Below are 16,850 nucleotides of genomic sequence, written 5' to 3'. Positions count from 1 at the left end.
GGGAAAGAAGGAGGGAGGAAGGGAGGGCATTTAGCTTATATGCCATATGTAAAGAATAAATGTTCTTTATCAAAGACAAGGATTATTTTTTGTACTCCAGCTACAATTTTATCCACCGTGATGTAGTAACATTTGCCTTTGAAAACACAAAAGAACTCCTGAATATAATCTCCTTCTTTGTCATTTTATTTCACAAGGCCCAGTACAGTAACAGCCCCATTAGCAAGTAAGTAATGGAAAGTTATAATGAACAAAACAAGTTGAGGAACCAAACAGACCCAGAGACATGGAAGTGGGGTACAGACTGACAAGCCTCAGAAGAGGTGGATGTGGGGGGAGGGAAGAGATAAACCACAGAACTTTTACGTATATATGTGTAAACAAGGACATAGACAACAATGCTGGGAGGGGTGGCGGGATTGGGAGGAGGGTGTCAATGGGGGGAAAAAAGAGAAACATCTGTAACAAAAATAAATAAATAAAAAAGAAAGAAAGAAAGAAAATTAACTGAATGAGATGGGATCAATGTGTTCCATGCCAGGAAGTTCATGGTACCTGCTAGAACTCCCTAGGTATCACCTCTAGCAGCAGTGTCGGACTCTGCTGGTGATGTAGGGATTCCTTTTCCCTGACCTGTCTCTGAAAGGACACTAAAGATAACAGCAACAGAGCAGGAAGTGGCTATGATATAAAGGCTGGTTTAGATACTTGCCCTGGTTTGGTAGCCAACATCACCGGACACCTGTGGTATCAAGCTTCATGAAAGAAAGTAACAACATAAAAAAAGCAGAGCCATGTAATCATTTCTAGACTGATATTTCAAAAGAAGTTAAGAAACTGTTCTGTCTATTCCAACTGTTCAGATGTTTTCTGAAAATATGTGCTGTGATCTTTAATTTTCTTTATCATAGTTTTCACTTGCCAATTAATACTAAAAAAAATGTAAAAGAGAGACATAAATACTTATTCTATAGACATTTGTATTCCAAGTCATATTCATCATGTAAGAAAAGTGAAATATCCATTTTCAATACCATTAGTTCGCACTAGATCTCCTCCAGTTAGAGAAACAAGCAAATCTTTTCAATGTCTTAATGATTGAAGGCTCCAATAACAACTCACGAGTAGACAAAGGTTTGCTATTATTTAATCTCGGAAGAACACTGAAAGAAAAAGGAGGGGAACACAGTGGGCAGTGTGGAATGTAGGCAGAACTCCTTTACGTAGCTGGCCTCGTGTGGCTTTAACAGCTGAAGGGGAAACTGGCTGGAGCTAAGGTTACATATTTCTGTTCAGTAAGGGTATCCATGGTGGTAACTCTCATGATGACGGTAGTCATCCTGGTAACCATCCTGGTATCCTTGGTGGTAACTATGGTAACCGTAGCCTGCATACTCATCTTCTGGGCAGCGCATCCCCAGTGACTGCTGAATGGCCATTTCCTGTCTCCGGAGTTGCATCGAATCAATTAAATCGTACACAATCACCATGGACCACATTGGGGACGGATACCAGGATTTTACATTTCCATCTTTTCCAACTAGAAGCATAGAGAAGTATTCAGGGCTCACTTGAAAATAGTTACGTATGTCTTTCACCAAATGGGCTGGTACGTCTTCTCGCTCAACCACAGAGCTCCCTATAATAGGATTAGAAAAATTGTTAGTGGATTAAAGAGTCAGCACTAAGGAAAACAAAGTGAGAAGAAATTTCTTTAGCTCAAAATCCAATTAAAGAAGTTTGCTGTGTTTTCCTACTAGAAATTAAATGTCCCTGCTGTTCTGCATCATTATTAGTGTCAAACTTTGAGGTACAATGCTTCTCCTTTATAGGAATGTTACAAAACATAAAACCAGCCCCTCAATTGAATCCTATCAAGATTAATTTCTATAAATTTGTCACTAACAAAGATTATATTGTTTATATTTCTAAGTTTATTTCCAATTAGCTTAGTTAGTTCTTTGCAATTACAGTTTTTCTTTTGATGCTGTTGTCTGTATAAAAAAATCTTATTTTATTGTCAAAGGTGAAAAACACCAATGATGTAAGAGCTGGATAAATGTATTTAAGCTAGTAAGATAACTGAAAAGAAGAAGTGCATTTAAACTCTTATGAATTGTGACACTGCAGCATTTTGCCTGGGTTTATCCACATTTTCTCATGGAAAGAGCGTGATCTTGGAAGGAAGGACTGGATGTGCCTTCTGAAACTTTAGTCACTAGTCATCTTCTTTCAGCTCCTTGGAGCCTTTCAGTATACATTTTCATCTGTTGACAGGGAATCAGTAAGATATAACCTATGGGCCTCGTAGTACCATTGTGAGAATTAAATGAGATAAAATAGATGAAAATGTTTTGTCAACATTAGAGCCCTATGCAGACAAAAATCGCTAATTAAGTAAGTGGATATTTAACTATCACTTATGAGTGATTGTATAATAAAAACAATGATAGTTTTTTCACTCCACTTCCCCCTCCTCTACACACATACTGTGTGGGCATGTGCCAGTACACACACACATATCTGTGTATGCAAAGGAGGTGGAGTGGACCTTAGAGGTATACTACTGCTTGTGAATATGTACAGTCAAACCTTTGTTTCAATGTCTCCCATTTCAAACAATTTGCTTCTCAACCTGACAACCCTTTCATGCTGATACCTGTATGATCAGTCACACATCTCTCAGGGAACAAAGGAGAGAATTTGAGAGTATGAGTCAGTTTACTGCTATTAACATCTCAGGAAATTGTACTGTAAATATTTTTGTGGGTTTTTTTTGTTTTGTTTTTTTGCTTTTGCTGCTGCTTATTATTATATTTTCATTTATTACTATACACTTCATTTCCTTTTTGTTAATTTTTCATTCACATTTCATGTACCTTTTGTTTTTAATGTGTTTATAGATTAAACAGTACATAAGATATGTATTGTATATAAGAAAGGTTAAAACAGAAATAATTTGGGGGGTCTGGAATGGATTAATTTAATTTACATTATTTCTAATGAGAAAAAAAAATGCTTTGATTTTCTAACAGTTTTCCAGAATGAATTAAGTTTGATAACTGAGGTTCCACTGTAATTCAATATAATTTAACTGAACCAGAGTCATTCACAGTTAAAAATAACAACACTATACCATTAATCGGGAACAGTTCTAAGACTCCCCCAATTTCTTCTCCAACACCTAAAAGCTTCAGAATGGTTATGTGGCGCAGACCTGAGAGAAGAAGAAAGCCATAGAGTTAGTGGAAAGGACTCTAAGTCATATTTTACTTCCAAAGACCAATGTCTGACAATTAAAACCTCTAAGTTTAAAAAGAATATAGAACATAACCTGATTAGACAGAATAATCTATTTTAAAATTATTCTATGCTAAAATACTAAATACTTCTAAAACCTTGAAGAAGACCAATTGCAGATTTTGGAACTACAACAGGGTCAGATGTTGTTTACTTTGGGGTGGTTTTTATAGGTTGTTTTGTTGTTGTTGTTGTTGTTGTTTTGCAGATTAATATAGAAGAATTTGCTCTTCAACTGTGATTCTCACTTAATTAAATGGCAAAACAAAAATAAAATGATCAGAACACTGAAATATCTAAGATGGCCTAAACTGATTAGTGTTCTGAAAAAGATCACATAAACTTACATGGAAAACTTTCAGAGAAGAGACTGAAGACCCCTCATTCACTGTGATTGTTAAAGAAATATTTGGCTTCCCTGAACAAAGTTTGTTGCTTTATGAGCAGGTTCTTATCACGTATTCAGAGAATTCAGAGGAGTAGGTTGCACTTAGACAAGCACAGTCTGCTTCCCACCCTCAGCTAAAGTTTCAGAAAGGAGAGGTCATGCCTTGGTAGCTCACTGGAATTCTTTTGAAGATGAAGCTCATGTGAAGGGATTCAGGAGAAAGAAGGAGGAGGGCAATAGGGCTGTCAATTCATCCTCTCAAGATTTCATGGCTTAGATCCCAGCCTAGGCAGGGTAATCACTTGGGACTAATAATATGAATATTGATGGTGTTTATTGTTCAGGGGAGAACATTGAACACCAACCACTATGGGAGGTCTCTTTTAAGGAGGAGCTTAAGGCAAAATGCAATGTCAAAAAATATTTTTGTGGTCTTTACTCTTTTCCCAGAGAAGTGAAGCATTCTATTCTCCATGTTGTTGAGTTGTGTTCCCAAAAGGGAAGATCGTGAATTTAATGATTCCTGAAAAACATGATTTGTTCTCATTTCCTGAATGTTGTAAACAAAAAAGTATCCTGCAGTAATGTGACTTAGGCTGTTGGCAGAGGCTAAAAACACCACCTAAGAGCTGTGCAAAGTTGTCCTTAGAAAATTAAAAAGTCATAATTTTATTTATATTCCTATTGTAAAGGGTCATTAACTGCCCTAAGAACTTCTATTTTCCAGCACCATTGGTGGCTATAAATAATTTAAAATGTGCTTAAGAAGAGTGGTACAATCAAATCATATACACGTTGAAATAGTCTTAAATTTTAACCTTGTAAATAGCAGTCTACGTATAAACTGAAATGTATTTATAATTTACAGGTACTGGTACATAGCAAGGATCCAGGTCCTATTAATGCTTTATAAAACTCACCCCTACCCTTTGATAAATCAAGTACAGTTTTACAACAAATAATTTTTCTTCCTAACAGAAGTATAAAATAATGCTGATTCATCTGTGTTCCAATAATAAATTTTCTAAACTATGGCCCCTGCTACTTCCCCAAGCCCATGAGTCTCAAAGATTCCCCTCTGCAGAGGTATATCTTAAATGAGACCTCAGTTGTGGTTTCTACTTTTGAAATTGCTGTTATCTCTGTGGCTCATCACTGAACTTGTTAGTTTTATGTCCTATGCATTTCCTTTTCTATATATGCACATTCAAAATGGTATTAGCTCTATCATTTTGGTTAAAAAAAAAAAGCATCCATTAGTTTTCAAAATACTGGGCAATTCACTACAAAAAAAAACAAAAAACAAATCTGTTTCTCTTTTACCTGCTTATCTGAAAAATAAGGTTCTGTTTAACAGATGTTGTTGTCTTCTTGGTGCCTTTTTAAAGAAATGACAATATAACCCAACCGGTGTGGCTAAGTGGTTGAGCGTCGTCAACCTATGCACCAAGAGGTTGCCAGTCCAATTTCTGGTCAGAGCACATGCCCAGGTTGTGGGCTAGATCCCCAGTGGGGGGCATGCAGGAGGCGGCCAATTGATGTTCTCTCTCATCGATGTTTCTATCTCTCTCTCCCTCTCCTTTCCTCTCTCTCTAAAATCAATACAGAAAAATAAATAAATAAATAAATAAATAAATAAATAAATAAATAAAGGAATGGCAAAATCGTCTAATGTGCTTCAATTAATACTTTAATTCCCAAAGCCTTTCCTGTTTTACAAAAGACATTTAATTTGTGGAGAAGTATCCAGTGTTGGTACCAAAGAATCACCTAAGTAAATGAGGATACCTGAGTATCATTACCTAGGTAAATGATGATATATATGACCTTGAGACATTATATGGCATGATATAGATCACTGAAAGTAAAGGCGCTGGCATTTTCAGACACTTTAATAAAGAACTTGAGAGGGGGGAATATTGAGAAAAAAAAAATAGACCCCAGATGACTAATGCTCCCGTCTGAAAGCAACTTTATACTCAGTATAATTGAGTAAGTGTCTGGGAATCTCCAGTCTGGACAGGGGAATATTTGAATGAGCTAAGCTTCTGTGTTTCATTTTAGAGTTGACCAGGAAGAGAGTGGTATGGGAAAGCAGTGATGACGAGGCTGCCCACTCACCAAAATTGCATGCCTGACCGCTGAGGGCCGAGAGCTGCTGTGAATAGGCCCAGTCTTCATCATTAGGAGCAGAGATCACCAGCAACCGCCTCCTCCATCGGAACCTGGGAAAGAAGCAAAAGGCCACAATTCCTGCTTCAAATAATAGAGGCCAGTGTGAGAAAGCAGAGCAACTTTGGCTATTGGTATTTTCCTACACCCAGAATAAAAAGCATGGACTCAGAAATGTCTCCTGAAAGCCATTCAACTGCATTTGCACACTTCTTGTACCTTTCCTGTTACCATCTGCCTACTGTGGCATTTGCATGGTACGTCGGGCATGAGTTTGGCCACCATGCCTGATGAGATCACTTAGGAAGAGACACAGCTCTCAGATGCAGTGAAGACTGGCCAACATTGTATGCCATATTGTAGCAACAGAAACAAGGAATCAGCCCGGCTGGTGTGGCTCAGTGGATTGAATGTCAGGAATCAGAAGGGAACTGGGGAAAGCCTAAGTTCTAGCAGAGTTCCCTGGGTCTTAGCGAGGGTTAAAAAATAATTAGATGGACAGGAAACAGAATAGAAAAAGAGGACTGCATTTTAAGTAGGTGACAGGAAGAAAGAAAATGGAAAAGTGGCTCAAAGGGTCAAGGAGGATTCCTAGAAAAACAAAGCTCGATTTGCCTTCCTCAATAGCTAGTGGCTTCTCCAGAGGCAAGCACACGTTCTAAAATACACCCTACACTATTAGTAAGAGCCAACACTTATAAAGCACCCCTGTGAAACACAGTGGGGCTAAACCAATAGCCATAGGCATTTAGAATATAGAGTAAATTTGTTTCTGCTATTATAGCTCCAACACAGTAGGGTCATGGAAAGAGTTTTTGTCTTGTAGCCAGGAAATGTTTCATTACTGCTGCTTCTGACATTCCTTAAGCATGTCCCTCAATTCATCGAAGTCTCAGTTTTCCCTTTATGTCTAGAATCAAAAATAGCATCTACTTCAAAGAGGTGTTATGAGAATTAAACCAAAGCTCACCAATGTTAACCATGTGGTGACATGGATATAGACCTTGCCTTTATCCACTGGCTCCTAGATGGAGAAGTTTGTCCATAAACAGGCCTTGGGTGTAGTGTATAGCATTGGTGTATGACAACTGATCTAACCCATGTTTTGTGTTATTTTGTAGCTCAATTTCACCTGCACCATCTGTGTTCCTCGTTAGAGCTCAGTGAGCACACAACATATTGTCTTTGTTCTACTGATGACAAAATGAGGCTTAGGGAAGTGAAGTAACTTGTCTAACTAGTAAAACTAAGAGGTGGTGGCAAATTAACAGAGTTCTCTGACTCCCAGGCCGTCATTTCCCTGTCTCCCACCCTCAGCAATCCTGATGCTCAGCTGGTGCTGCCAGGGTCCCTGAGAGGGTAGGAGGGAGAGAGCGTATGCAGCTGAGGGGCAGCTGGATGGAGCTGTCTCGGATTCCACCTCCACGGGAGAAGGGGTTTTGCTTTCTGCCTTCAGTGTAGGCAGCTGATTTTATTCATCGCTTCTCTCCTGGTGCCCCTTCTAGCCTCAGAGTGAACATGAGCATTTTCAACCCAAAGAAAATGGCCTCTTGGGGGAATAGTGGTTTGGGCGAATAAGAGAAAATGATAGTCTGATGAAATACAACCTCTGAATAGACGCCTGGAGCAAGGCTCGCCAAGAATTGCTTGCTGTGACATTACATTCGCTTCCTCTGCTTGTTTTTCTTCAAAGGGAAAGGAAAACGAAAATCTCCACTGAGGATAGGGAGATGAATGTATTTGGCTCGGAGGAGGAGAGAGGAGCATCTGAGACGGTCCAAGGTTTCCTGGGAAAAGGACCAGTGACTGTTGTCAGATCACAGACATGGTCTCCTGCATCTTCCCTGCTTCCTTAGGAGACAGGCCAGACCAGAGCTGCTCCCCTAGCCAGTATCCAAACCAGGCCAGCCTTCCCGGCCTCACACAGAGCGGCAGGGGATCCTGCAGGGAGCTATTTTGGGTGAGGTATATTTTGACTTGTTTACCTGTGTGCAGCCCTGATGGCTGTCCTGATTGCAGAGGGATGGGGTCTGAGACTCCCTGTCGCAGACACACCAAGAGGTCATTTCCCCTAAGGAATGGTTTTTTTCTCCCACGGCCCTTCCCATGAAGATAAAAGCCCCTAAATTGAGACACTGAGGGAAGTAATGTCCATAGGATGTAAGATGAGAGGTGCATGTGACACAGATCCTTATTCTGGACAACTTGTTTTTCTGCTACTTTAGCTTCTCGGTAAATAAAAATTCTACGAGCTATGGATATATTTGCTTCTCTTAACTGGCATTCCAAAATTAGTGTGCCTTTGCCCACTCTTTGGGGCTTCTGTGTCAGAGAAAGGTAATTATAGCCTGAACCAGATGAATGTCGCTAAAGGCTAGACTGACTTCAGAGTCTGGTCAGCTGAAACCAGGCTTTACAGACCCAACGACTCAGCAACTTTGAAGGAAAATTCCCATTTGGATACTGGTTTATTTATATAACTTTTATTTTTAAAAAAAAATTTTTTTTTTTTTCCGTTCTCTTTGCCTAGGTTTTAATGCTAAGGTATTTACTAAATCTCCTTTTCTCACTTCTGCCTTGATGACAAAAACCTCTAACTAACTGGCCCTTGTACTACTAATAGCTTGCATTTATTGATTGTTCATTTTATGCTAGATCTTGGGTCATCAATATTTTTAATACTAAGTTTACCTTTTTACAACAATCTTAAGACTAGATACACTTATTATTCCCCTTTTGCAAATGAGAAAACTAAAGCCCAAGAGGTTAATCAGTGGTTCTCAACCTTCCTAGTGCCGCAACCCTTTAATATAGTTCCTCATGTTGTGGTGACCCCCAACCACAAAATTTTTTTTGTTGCTACTTCATAACTGTAATTTTGCTATTGTTATGTCTTAGGTGACCCCTGTGAAAGGGTCGTTTGACCCCCAAAGGGGTCGCTACCCACAGGTTGAGAACCGCTGGTTAAGTAATCAGCCCCAAATCACATAGCTAACAAGTAGAGAAACCAGGAATTAAACTCTGGGCTGTCTTACTCAAGACTTTAAATAATATACTATTGAACTTTAATTTTTAAGACCACTGATAACTATCAGTACAGTGATTTCATGAACTGTGACCATAGTTATGTATAGCCACAGAACATTCAAATTATAATCATATACCATTCTGAATATCCATAAGAGATTATGTTCCTGAAATAGTAATATACATTATAAGGACTATATAGTTATATATTCTAGGGCCCTATCTAGTTCAAAAGACTTTAGATGCAAAGTGTGTGTATAAGTCTTAAGAATCAAAAATATAACAAATTCAAATTAGTGATCAATGTGAATGAGCATAGCAAGTTTGTGCATGAATAAAATTGAGATAATGTCAGATTTTCTTTTCAGGTTTAAAACCCATGACACAGTGATTATAAAAAGACAGTCTGCCTGGGGGTGGTAAGAAGAATCCCTCATGATGTCTGAGGCTGAGGGTGTCACGGCTGGCCCAAATTCTTAGCTATAAATAGCATCAATGAACTGGGTGGTAACTGCCTGTTATAGAGGTTGGACAACCTGAATTTACTGGGATGGTTCAGAAGGTATGCATCTTTTAGTCCTGAAAGACTTAGAATTAAAAAGTGAATGTTTTCAAAGAGTCAAAATCATAGTAATAATATGTATTTTTAAGAAGATCTTGGTTTTCTTTATATAATTTATGTCCTTGTAAAACTTAAGAAAATTTGGCCTAATAAAATGACATCCTTAAAACTCCAAATTAGAATATATACTTGAGTAATAGGTGTAAATATACGGTTTTAAGTTGAAATCTCACTAAGTGTATACAGTTACTGGAACATAAAAGAGAACTTTAGATTCACTGTGTCTACAAGATTAACTTATTAAACTTATGGATCATTTAAGTACACAGAAATTCTTTATTTACTTCAAGCAATTACAAGAAATATATTGAATGTAAAATGCCCACTGGAAATAATGAAGGTGTTTAATGTCTAAGTTTGTAAGCAAGATCAAACATTAAAGCCCCTTAAAACTGATAGCTAAGATTTCCTAAGTTATAAATAGAATAAAAAGATTTAAAAGTCTAACTTAAACTTTTAAGGGAGAACTAAGATCAAAAGTAAACTTCTAAAGAATCTTTTCTGCCAGGAAGGAAGGATAGAAGGGAGGGAGGAAAGAAAAGAAAAGGAAAAGAAACTTTTAAAAAACTCCTCAAGGACAACAAGCTCTTTTTATTGATCTTCTAAGTCATGGCCATCTAGAGGGATGACCTTGGGTCAGAGGTTGATGTGTCAGTGGCCCCAGGACTGCCCAGTGGAGCCCTGGAACCCTTATTAGCCAAGAGAGTGGCATGAAGGCCGAGCTGAGCATCAGATCCGTGTGGAGCCATCCACTGTCCACCTCCATTCCAGCTGCTTGCTCTGCACTGAACATGGGGTGAAGGAAGAACCTCAGATTCCTTTTAGCTCTGAAAGCCTGTGGTTTTAGGATTCTCTTCCTTCACTTCAAACTCTGGGCCTCTGGGTCCAACACGAAAAATAATTCACTTTATATTTTCAAAAAGAGTATTAGATAAGAATGTGGACTTTGGGAGCCAGATTATCCTGGGGTCACTGAGCCCTAGAGCTGACACTAGCCCAGGGATAAGAGAAAGTTAGTTACTAAGTCTCCATTAGCCTCGGTTGTCTCATCTGCACATAACATGCAAATACTGTTACAGTGTTTAGATCATGGGATCTTTGTGAAGACTAAACCCAGAAAAGATGAAGTGCCTGATAGAGAGGTGATCATACAGAAAGCGATCACAGCAGCACTGGGATGGAGGTAAGGCTACTTATTGTCTTTATTCTCATTTGTTGGCGAAAGATTTTTAAAGCAGTTTAATTAAATAAAGAAAAATAGGGGCAGCACATCTAGTAAACTGCAGGTCCAAAACTTAGATGAATAAGTCCTATGTTCTTTACACATTATCTCCAAGAGGCCCAAGCCTCCTGACTCTAGAGGAATTCAGATTATCCACTTACTCATGGTAGAATTCTCGATTCTCTGACTCATTTGCGGAGAATGTGCTTTACAGGCACAAGTAAGGAAGTTCTGCCTAGAGTGATACACAGTTAATCCTGAGCCTCCAAACAAAGGCTTGCTTCATTTTAGGAGCCCCTCTGCCACACAATATAGTTTGGGTGACGTTATACCCTGAGGTCTCTGAGTTTATTTGTTGTGAGTGGAATTAGCAGCTTTGCACTGCCTAGGACCCCAAAGGCCCTGTAGAATTTTTATCCAACATGGGGGAAGGGATGAAGAAGGGAGGACGTGAAGAGATTTTATTTTTACACTCTTTTCTGTGCATGTGTACAGAAAAGAGTTTCCCTACAATGGTTTGCAATAAACCACACTCCCTGGGGAACCCGAGCATTGCTCCCTTTGAGGCCCTGGTTGGGCTTTTGCTGTTCTCTGCAGAGTTGGAAGGAAGCTGAAAAGCAAGCACAGTGTTTCAAATCCTGTTTGAAACTAGAAGGGGCCCAATAAATAAATACCTAAAATAAAAATACTGTCTACAAAGCCCTCCAAATTCACTGACTGAATAAGTTACCCTCACAGGTCAGAATTCTATATTCTGTGCCAAAAAGAGAAGCAGAAAAGATTCATCCAAAGCTGTTAAGTTAACATTCAAGTTTGGAGCTGACCCCAGCCAGCCTTGTAACCAGACCTACTTCCATCAGGGCACAGACTAAGCCCAGTGGCCAGAGGGCTGGGAAGCAGACAGACCTTTCACCAGGGAAGGTCACTCTTTGCACACATTTGCTCTGTGCTTCCTGGGCCTGTTCATTAGCTCACCAAGAACACATCCCTGCCTGCCTCCTCAGAGATTCCAAAGGTGATGTACCTGGATAGGAAGTTCTCCAGTGACTGCTTCTTGTCTTCCTTGCAAACAATGCCCTCCTTCTTCTGTTTTTCCATGTCCTTGATTCGGGACTGGAAAGTATCGATCAAATCAAACACAGACTTCATTGCTATAGGCACCTCATAGTATTGCTGTTTAAGAAAGAATAGGAAGCATATAATGTATAAGGGTTTTCTTCCCTCTGATCAGAGGATAGATAGTCCAGGAGAATTCAAGGGAGATCCGAGAAAGTAAAAGCCTGAAGGGCTTAGTGATTTATAAACTCTCTCCTGTAACAGATCCCCTGGTGATGGTTTGAACTTCAGAATCCATGAAACAACAGCCACTTACCTTTTATGAGGATTGCTCTAAACTGCACTCCTTTTGTTGGAAAGGGTCCATGCCTTCCTCACCACACGTACCCTAGGTTCACTTCCCTACTTCTGGGACTAAGCTGGTTCCTGTTCACTACACAACCGGAAAGTGAGAGATGCTGTAGCTAACACAGGAATGGACTAACATGTTAGAATATCTTAGCTGAGCAAGGAGGGTAATTTTTCACCAGAAGGGGGCCTGTTCCTCAGCCATTAGGAATCTACATAAACTTTTTGTGATTCCCAGAGATTATTTTATTGAGTGACCATCACTTAAAGTTAGATCATGTTTCCTCATGTAGTCTCAGAAAAGAGCTGGGATCCAATTTGAGGATAATGAAATGCAGTTTCCCGGATCATACTTGTCTGGACTTACAACAGCAACCTGAGATGGATTTGGGCCAAGGCTGGCTGAGCATAACAAGCAAAAGTGAAGGAGAAGTCTGGACATGGCTTGGAGCTATATAGGCCCCCAGTGGGAAAATCTGTAAACCAGTGGATGTGAAAGCTGGCAGAAATTGTAGAGATTATCTAAGGTTAGAGGTGGGGCAGCACACTGGAGGTCGGCAGCACAAATACAGAATGAATTAACGAAGGGACCTATTTCCAGTCTATTTGGATAGGCAGTCTTTTTCCTGATGATTTTCACATGAGCATGGTATGCTCTCAGTACACTAGAATGGTTAAGACCGTGGACTCTGGGGCCAGTGTGTGTGGATGTGAAGTCCAATGTTAACCAGGTGACTTGGGCAAGGTACTTAGCTACTCTGAAACTCTCTGTGAAACAAAAATAATTCTTGTGGTCTATCTTAGATGTTTGAGATAAGGATTATAAAAAGTTAAGATGAGTGTCTGGCATAAGGAAAGTACTAAACAAAGTAGCTATCTTTGTTATTATTTTTAAAAATTATTTTTCATAGTTCAGAACCTTTGTCCCAAAGCGTATAAATAAAGTAGGTATAAAACCCTACTGGCTTGTCCGTATTCAATCAGGAGTTAAACTTCTAAGCCCTTCCAAAGTAGGCCTATGTCAAATCTGGTTTTCCTGCAGGCAGAGGCCAAATACTCTTTACCTTTTATCCCCAGGACCTGGCACATCGTGGCTATTCAATAAGTGGCTAATGAATGCAAGACATTGATGTTACAGAAGTCTGAGTCAAATAGCTGGGGCATAGGAGGCCATCCAACCCAGTCTTTTCCAGAGACCACATTTCTGGACACAAATGCTATAGACCAATGTGGAATATTTGGACCATTTCTAAACCTTTCCATTTATAAAATAATTTGTGTTTACTCATATGTCTAATAGACTCGTTGACAAAAATTTCAGAGTTGTTTTTCTAAGGAATGACACCACGTTATCCAAAACAGGAACCCGTACCTTGACTCTCAGGTCCACATCTGTTAGCACCATGAAGAAGTCATCATAGGTCATTCCATACTCTCTCCTCAGCTCGCTGATGAGATGTTGGTCTACCAAGTCCTCATCATCCACCACTTGCATGGGTTTCTCATTATCTTAAGGCAAATGAAATGTGAATAAATATGGGCGTGACAAGATAGACGTCAGTAGGAACGAATGAGTAGAGAATCTGGGTCTCCCTCCAGGGTTAATTAGAACATCTTTCATTAGTTGCACATATTTGGCTAAAATTTGGTTTAAACAAAATTGTACAAGGTGAATAAATACAGAAAAGAATGAATAAATAAACTAATTTTGAAAGTCACTCTTCTAAAGATGAGCAAGCCCCATCTCTGCCCACCCTGGTTGTAGAAATGCACTGGAGCAAAATCAGAGCGAAGACTGCCAAGTCATCCCAGCAAGACTGCCACCTCCCCCGAGAGTGAGTCATCACCCTAACTCAGCGGGAAACTAGACCAAGTACTTTTAAGTTTTACTTAATTTTAAAATTGATTTTAGTTTTAGTTATATATTTAGTTAAGTCTAAAATCTGTGTCTGTTCCTCCCTTTTATTACAGAATAGCTTTGGGACTCAGTGAACCATGTCATTCCTATAGAGAGAAATGAAAAGTCTAGGTTCAAACCTGGTATGTGGTTCATTTTGGCTCCAGAGAAAAATCAAGCTATTCATAATAAACATTTTGTTAGTGAATACAATTTTAAGCAGTGCTACTGAATTTATGAGAGTTTTAACCATTGTGTATTTTTTCAAACATCAAGCCTTAAAAATAAATTATCACAATTCAGAATGGTTCCTGAAGGTGCCCTGGGTTAATGGGAAGTGTGAACATAGTGACTCCTGTGTCTGGGAAGCATTTTGGAAATGATAGGACAGCTTTATTTACTTCTTCTCTCCCATACAAGTCACTGTTTCCTTCAACTCTATTAGCATTTTTATCTGCAAAAGAATTCCCTGTATTTTTTTTTTAATGTGAATAATTAGAGTTAGCAACAACAAAAAATGTGGGATACATCTGTAATACTTTCAACAATAATGATAAATTAAAGAAATAAATGAATAAAATTAGCAAATATATAATTAATAGATACCTTAGTGAAGATAACCCATCAGTTATAATACAACATTGTTATCCAATGAATTTTACTGCAGTAGAAATAACCACAATTTTGCAGATATTGAGGTTATATAGCTTGAATATGACTGACTACTACTCTTGTATTGATTTTTTTTAAAGAGACCATTACAATTTAACTATTACTTTGGTTTATTTATTAGGTTTGTTGAAAGTATATAAACAAGAAACTTGATTTCTCCCAAGTAGATCAAAATGAGAGGAGAAAGAATCTGTTTTCCTTCCCAAAATCATAACAGTTCTTCATGGAGGTGATCCAAAGGCATGGGAGCTAAGAGCCTACATAAGTTCCAAGCACTGTCTGCAAAGTACCTCATACATATAAACTATTTTTAAATGTACATATTTGCTCTCATTCATAAAAATATAAATTATTTAAAAGAATTGCTAGAGTCTTGTTGTTACTTTTGTTTCTCATATTTCACTGAGTAAAAAAAAACCTAGTTGCAGAATAAAATGCGTTGTATGACTTTATTCTTCATTTAAAGGAAACAAGACAAAAGACCATACACCCACATGTACATATACACAGGAAAAGGTACATATGCATCAGGACACATAGCTATTAACAATGGTTGTGAGGAGAAGCAGAATTTGTCACACCAAAATGTGCCTTTTTGGGGATATTGATTATTTTAAACTGGTTATTTTTAAGAAATGATATTCAGGAAGAACCTTTTATATTCTGCCAAACTGCCTTAAGAATTTAGATAGAGAACCTGCTCCGGGGAGGGAGCTGTCGTCATAGATTAAACTATAGTTTAATATGAACTAGGTATGATAGAAACGAAAGAACCTTGTTAGGCCTGTTTGATCAAAGTCTTCTCTCTGTCCTGTTGTTCAAGGTGGCCCAACAAACATTTGTTGATCAACCATTTACTTTACCATCTTCATGTTAATTGCCTTTCTGCACTTTGAAGTCTCAAATCACACCTGCTCAGTTTGTCCCTGGGTCCGCTATTCATGTGGAACCCTTGTATGTACATAAGAAATAAATTTGGCCATTTTCTCCTGTTAATCTCAAGTTACTTTGATTATCAGCACTTCCAGAAGAGCTTACAAGGATAGAAAGAAAGTTATTTTTCTGCTCCTACAGTTGCCTCTGGAGAGTGGGGAGTGGTGAGGTGGAAGCTTTCATTGTTTACTCTATGCATGTCTATATTTTTTAATTTTACTTTATGATTAGTAATAATTAATAAGAAGGAAAAAATCATTTAAAAAATCATTTAAAAATGGATTTTAAAAATGTCCTTAACAATTAATGTTCTGATTCTAAGATTTTACAAACCAGATTTTATCTTGAACCTAGGAATTACTGCTTTTAATTCCCAACATACATTCATTTTTGCTTTTGTTCATTAAACAAAATATTTGTCTCCAGTGTCCCGAGCTGATTCTGTTTTGGGTGCTGGATTCAGAGATAAGTATGCTTAGACGGAGCTCAAGTTCCTAGTTAAAATCAAAATTAGACTATTAGCATCTACCTACCAGACAAAATCACACACACACACACAAAACATTGAATGGCTGAGATAGAAGGAAGTTGGAGATTATAGCAGATTTAAAAAATGGTCCTAATTCTCCACCCCTCCCTGTACTTAACACTCTGCCCAATAACTGCACAGCTCCCTATTACGGGAAATGGGTTGAGCTGTCTTGTCTTCAGATTCTGAGCTCATCTCTCTGAATTGCTTTGTTAACATAAGTAACACAAATAGAGGCTAGAAATAGGCTTGCACATTTGGGATTGCTCTTGCTTCTGCTGTTGCCATGACTACACACCCACACTAGACTTCCAGAGACTAAGTCAAGTCAAGTTATCCTGGTCCCATCTCAACCTGGGCTATCCCAGATCAGCAGACACCCAGTGGACACCTGTCCTGTGTGCAAGTCCAACCAACATCAGCAGAACCATCTGACCAACATGTAGCTGACTGAAACTACATGAGCAGCCTAGCCAAGTCAAGCCCAGAGAAGTTGAACCCAACAGACTTGTGGCTAAATGAATATTTAATGTAATATGCCACTGAAGTGTGTGGCTCTTTATTACATAGCCTTATTGTGGCACTAGATAATTGATACCGACATTATCAGGCCCAATCCAGTCACATTAGTGAGGCTGAAACTAAGAAATAGTGTGTAGTGCCCACTGCGGTGTGCAGTCCAGA

The 16,850-nt window shown here is 38.7% G+C and overlaps 1 protein-coding gene across 1 annotated transcript in view; it reads right to left on the bottom strand.

The window, feature by feature from the left end:
• Positions 1-960: 960 nt before the first annotated feature.
• Positions 961-16,850, bottom strand: part of CCDC80 (coiled-coil domain containing 80) — a 35,974-nt gene continuing 20,084 nt past the window's right edge. Inside the window, exons 4-8 of the mRNA XM_036243493.1 lie at positions 13,508-13,644; positions 11,756-11,904; positions 5,810-5,913; positions 3,137-3,217; positions 961-1,639 (exon numbers count right to left, since the gene is read on the bottom strand). Of these exons, the coding sequence (XP_036099386.1) occupies positions 1,293-1,639; positions 3,137-3,217; positions 5,810-5,913; positions 11,756-11,904; positions 13,508-13,644 (818 nt within the window). The 3' untranslated portion in view covers positions 961-1,292. The remainder of the gene's footprint in view (positions 1,640-3,136; positions 3,218-5,809; positions 5,914-11,755; positions 11,905-13,507; positions 13,645-16,850) is intronic.

The sequence above is a fragment of the Molossus molossus genome, unplaced genomic scaffold (genome assembly GCF_014108415.1).
Source record: "Molossus molossus isolate mMolMol1 unplaced genomic scaffold, mMolMol1.p scaffold_m16_p_5, whole genome shotgun sequence".
Lineage (NCBI taxonomy): Eukaryota > Metazoa > Chordata > Mammalia > Chiroptera > Molossidae > Molossus > Molossus molossus.
The sequence above is the reverse complement of the archived record's forward strand: the minus strand, read 5'-3'. Positions and strand labels throughout refer to the sequence as shown.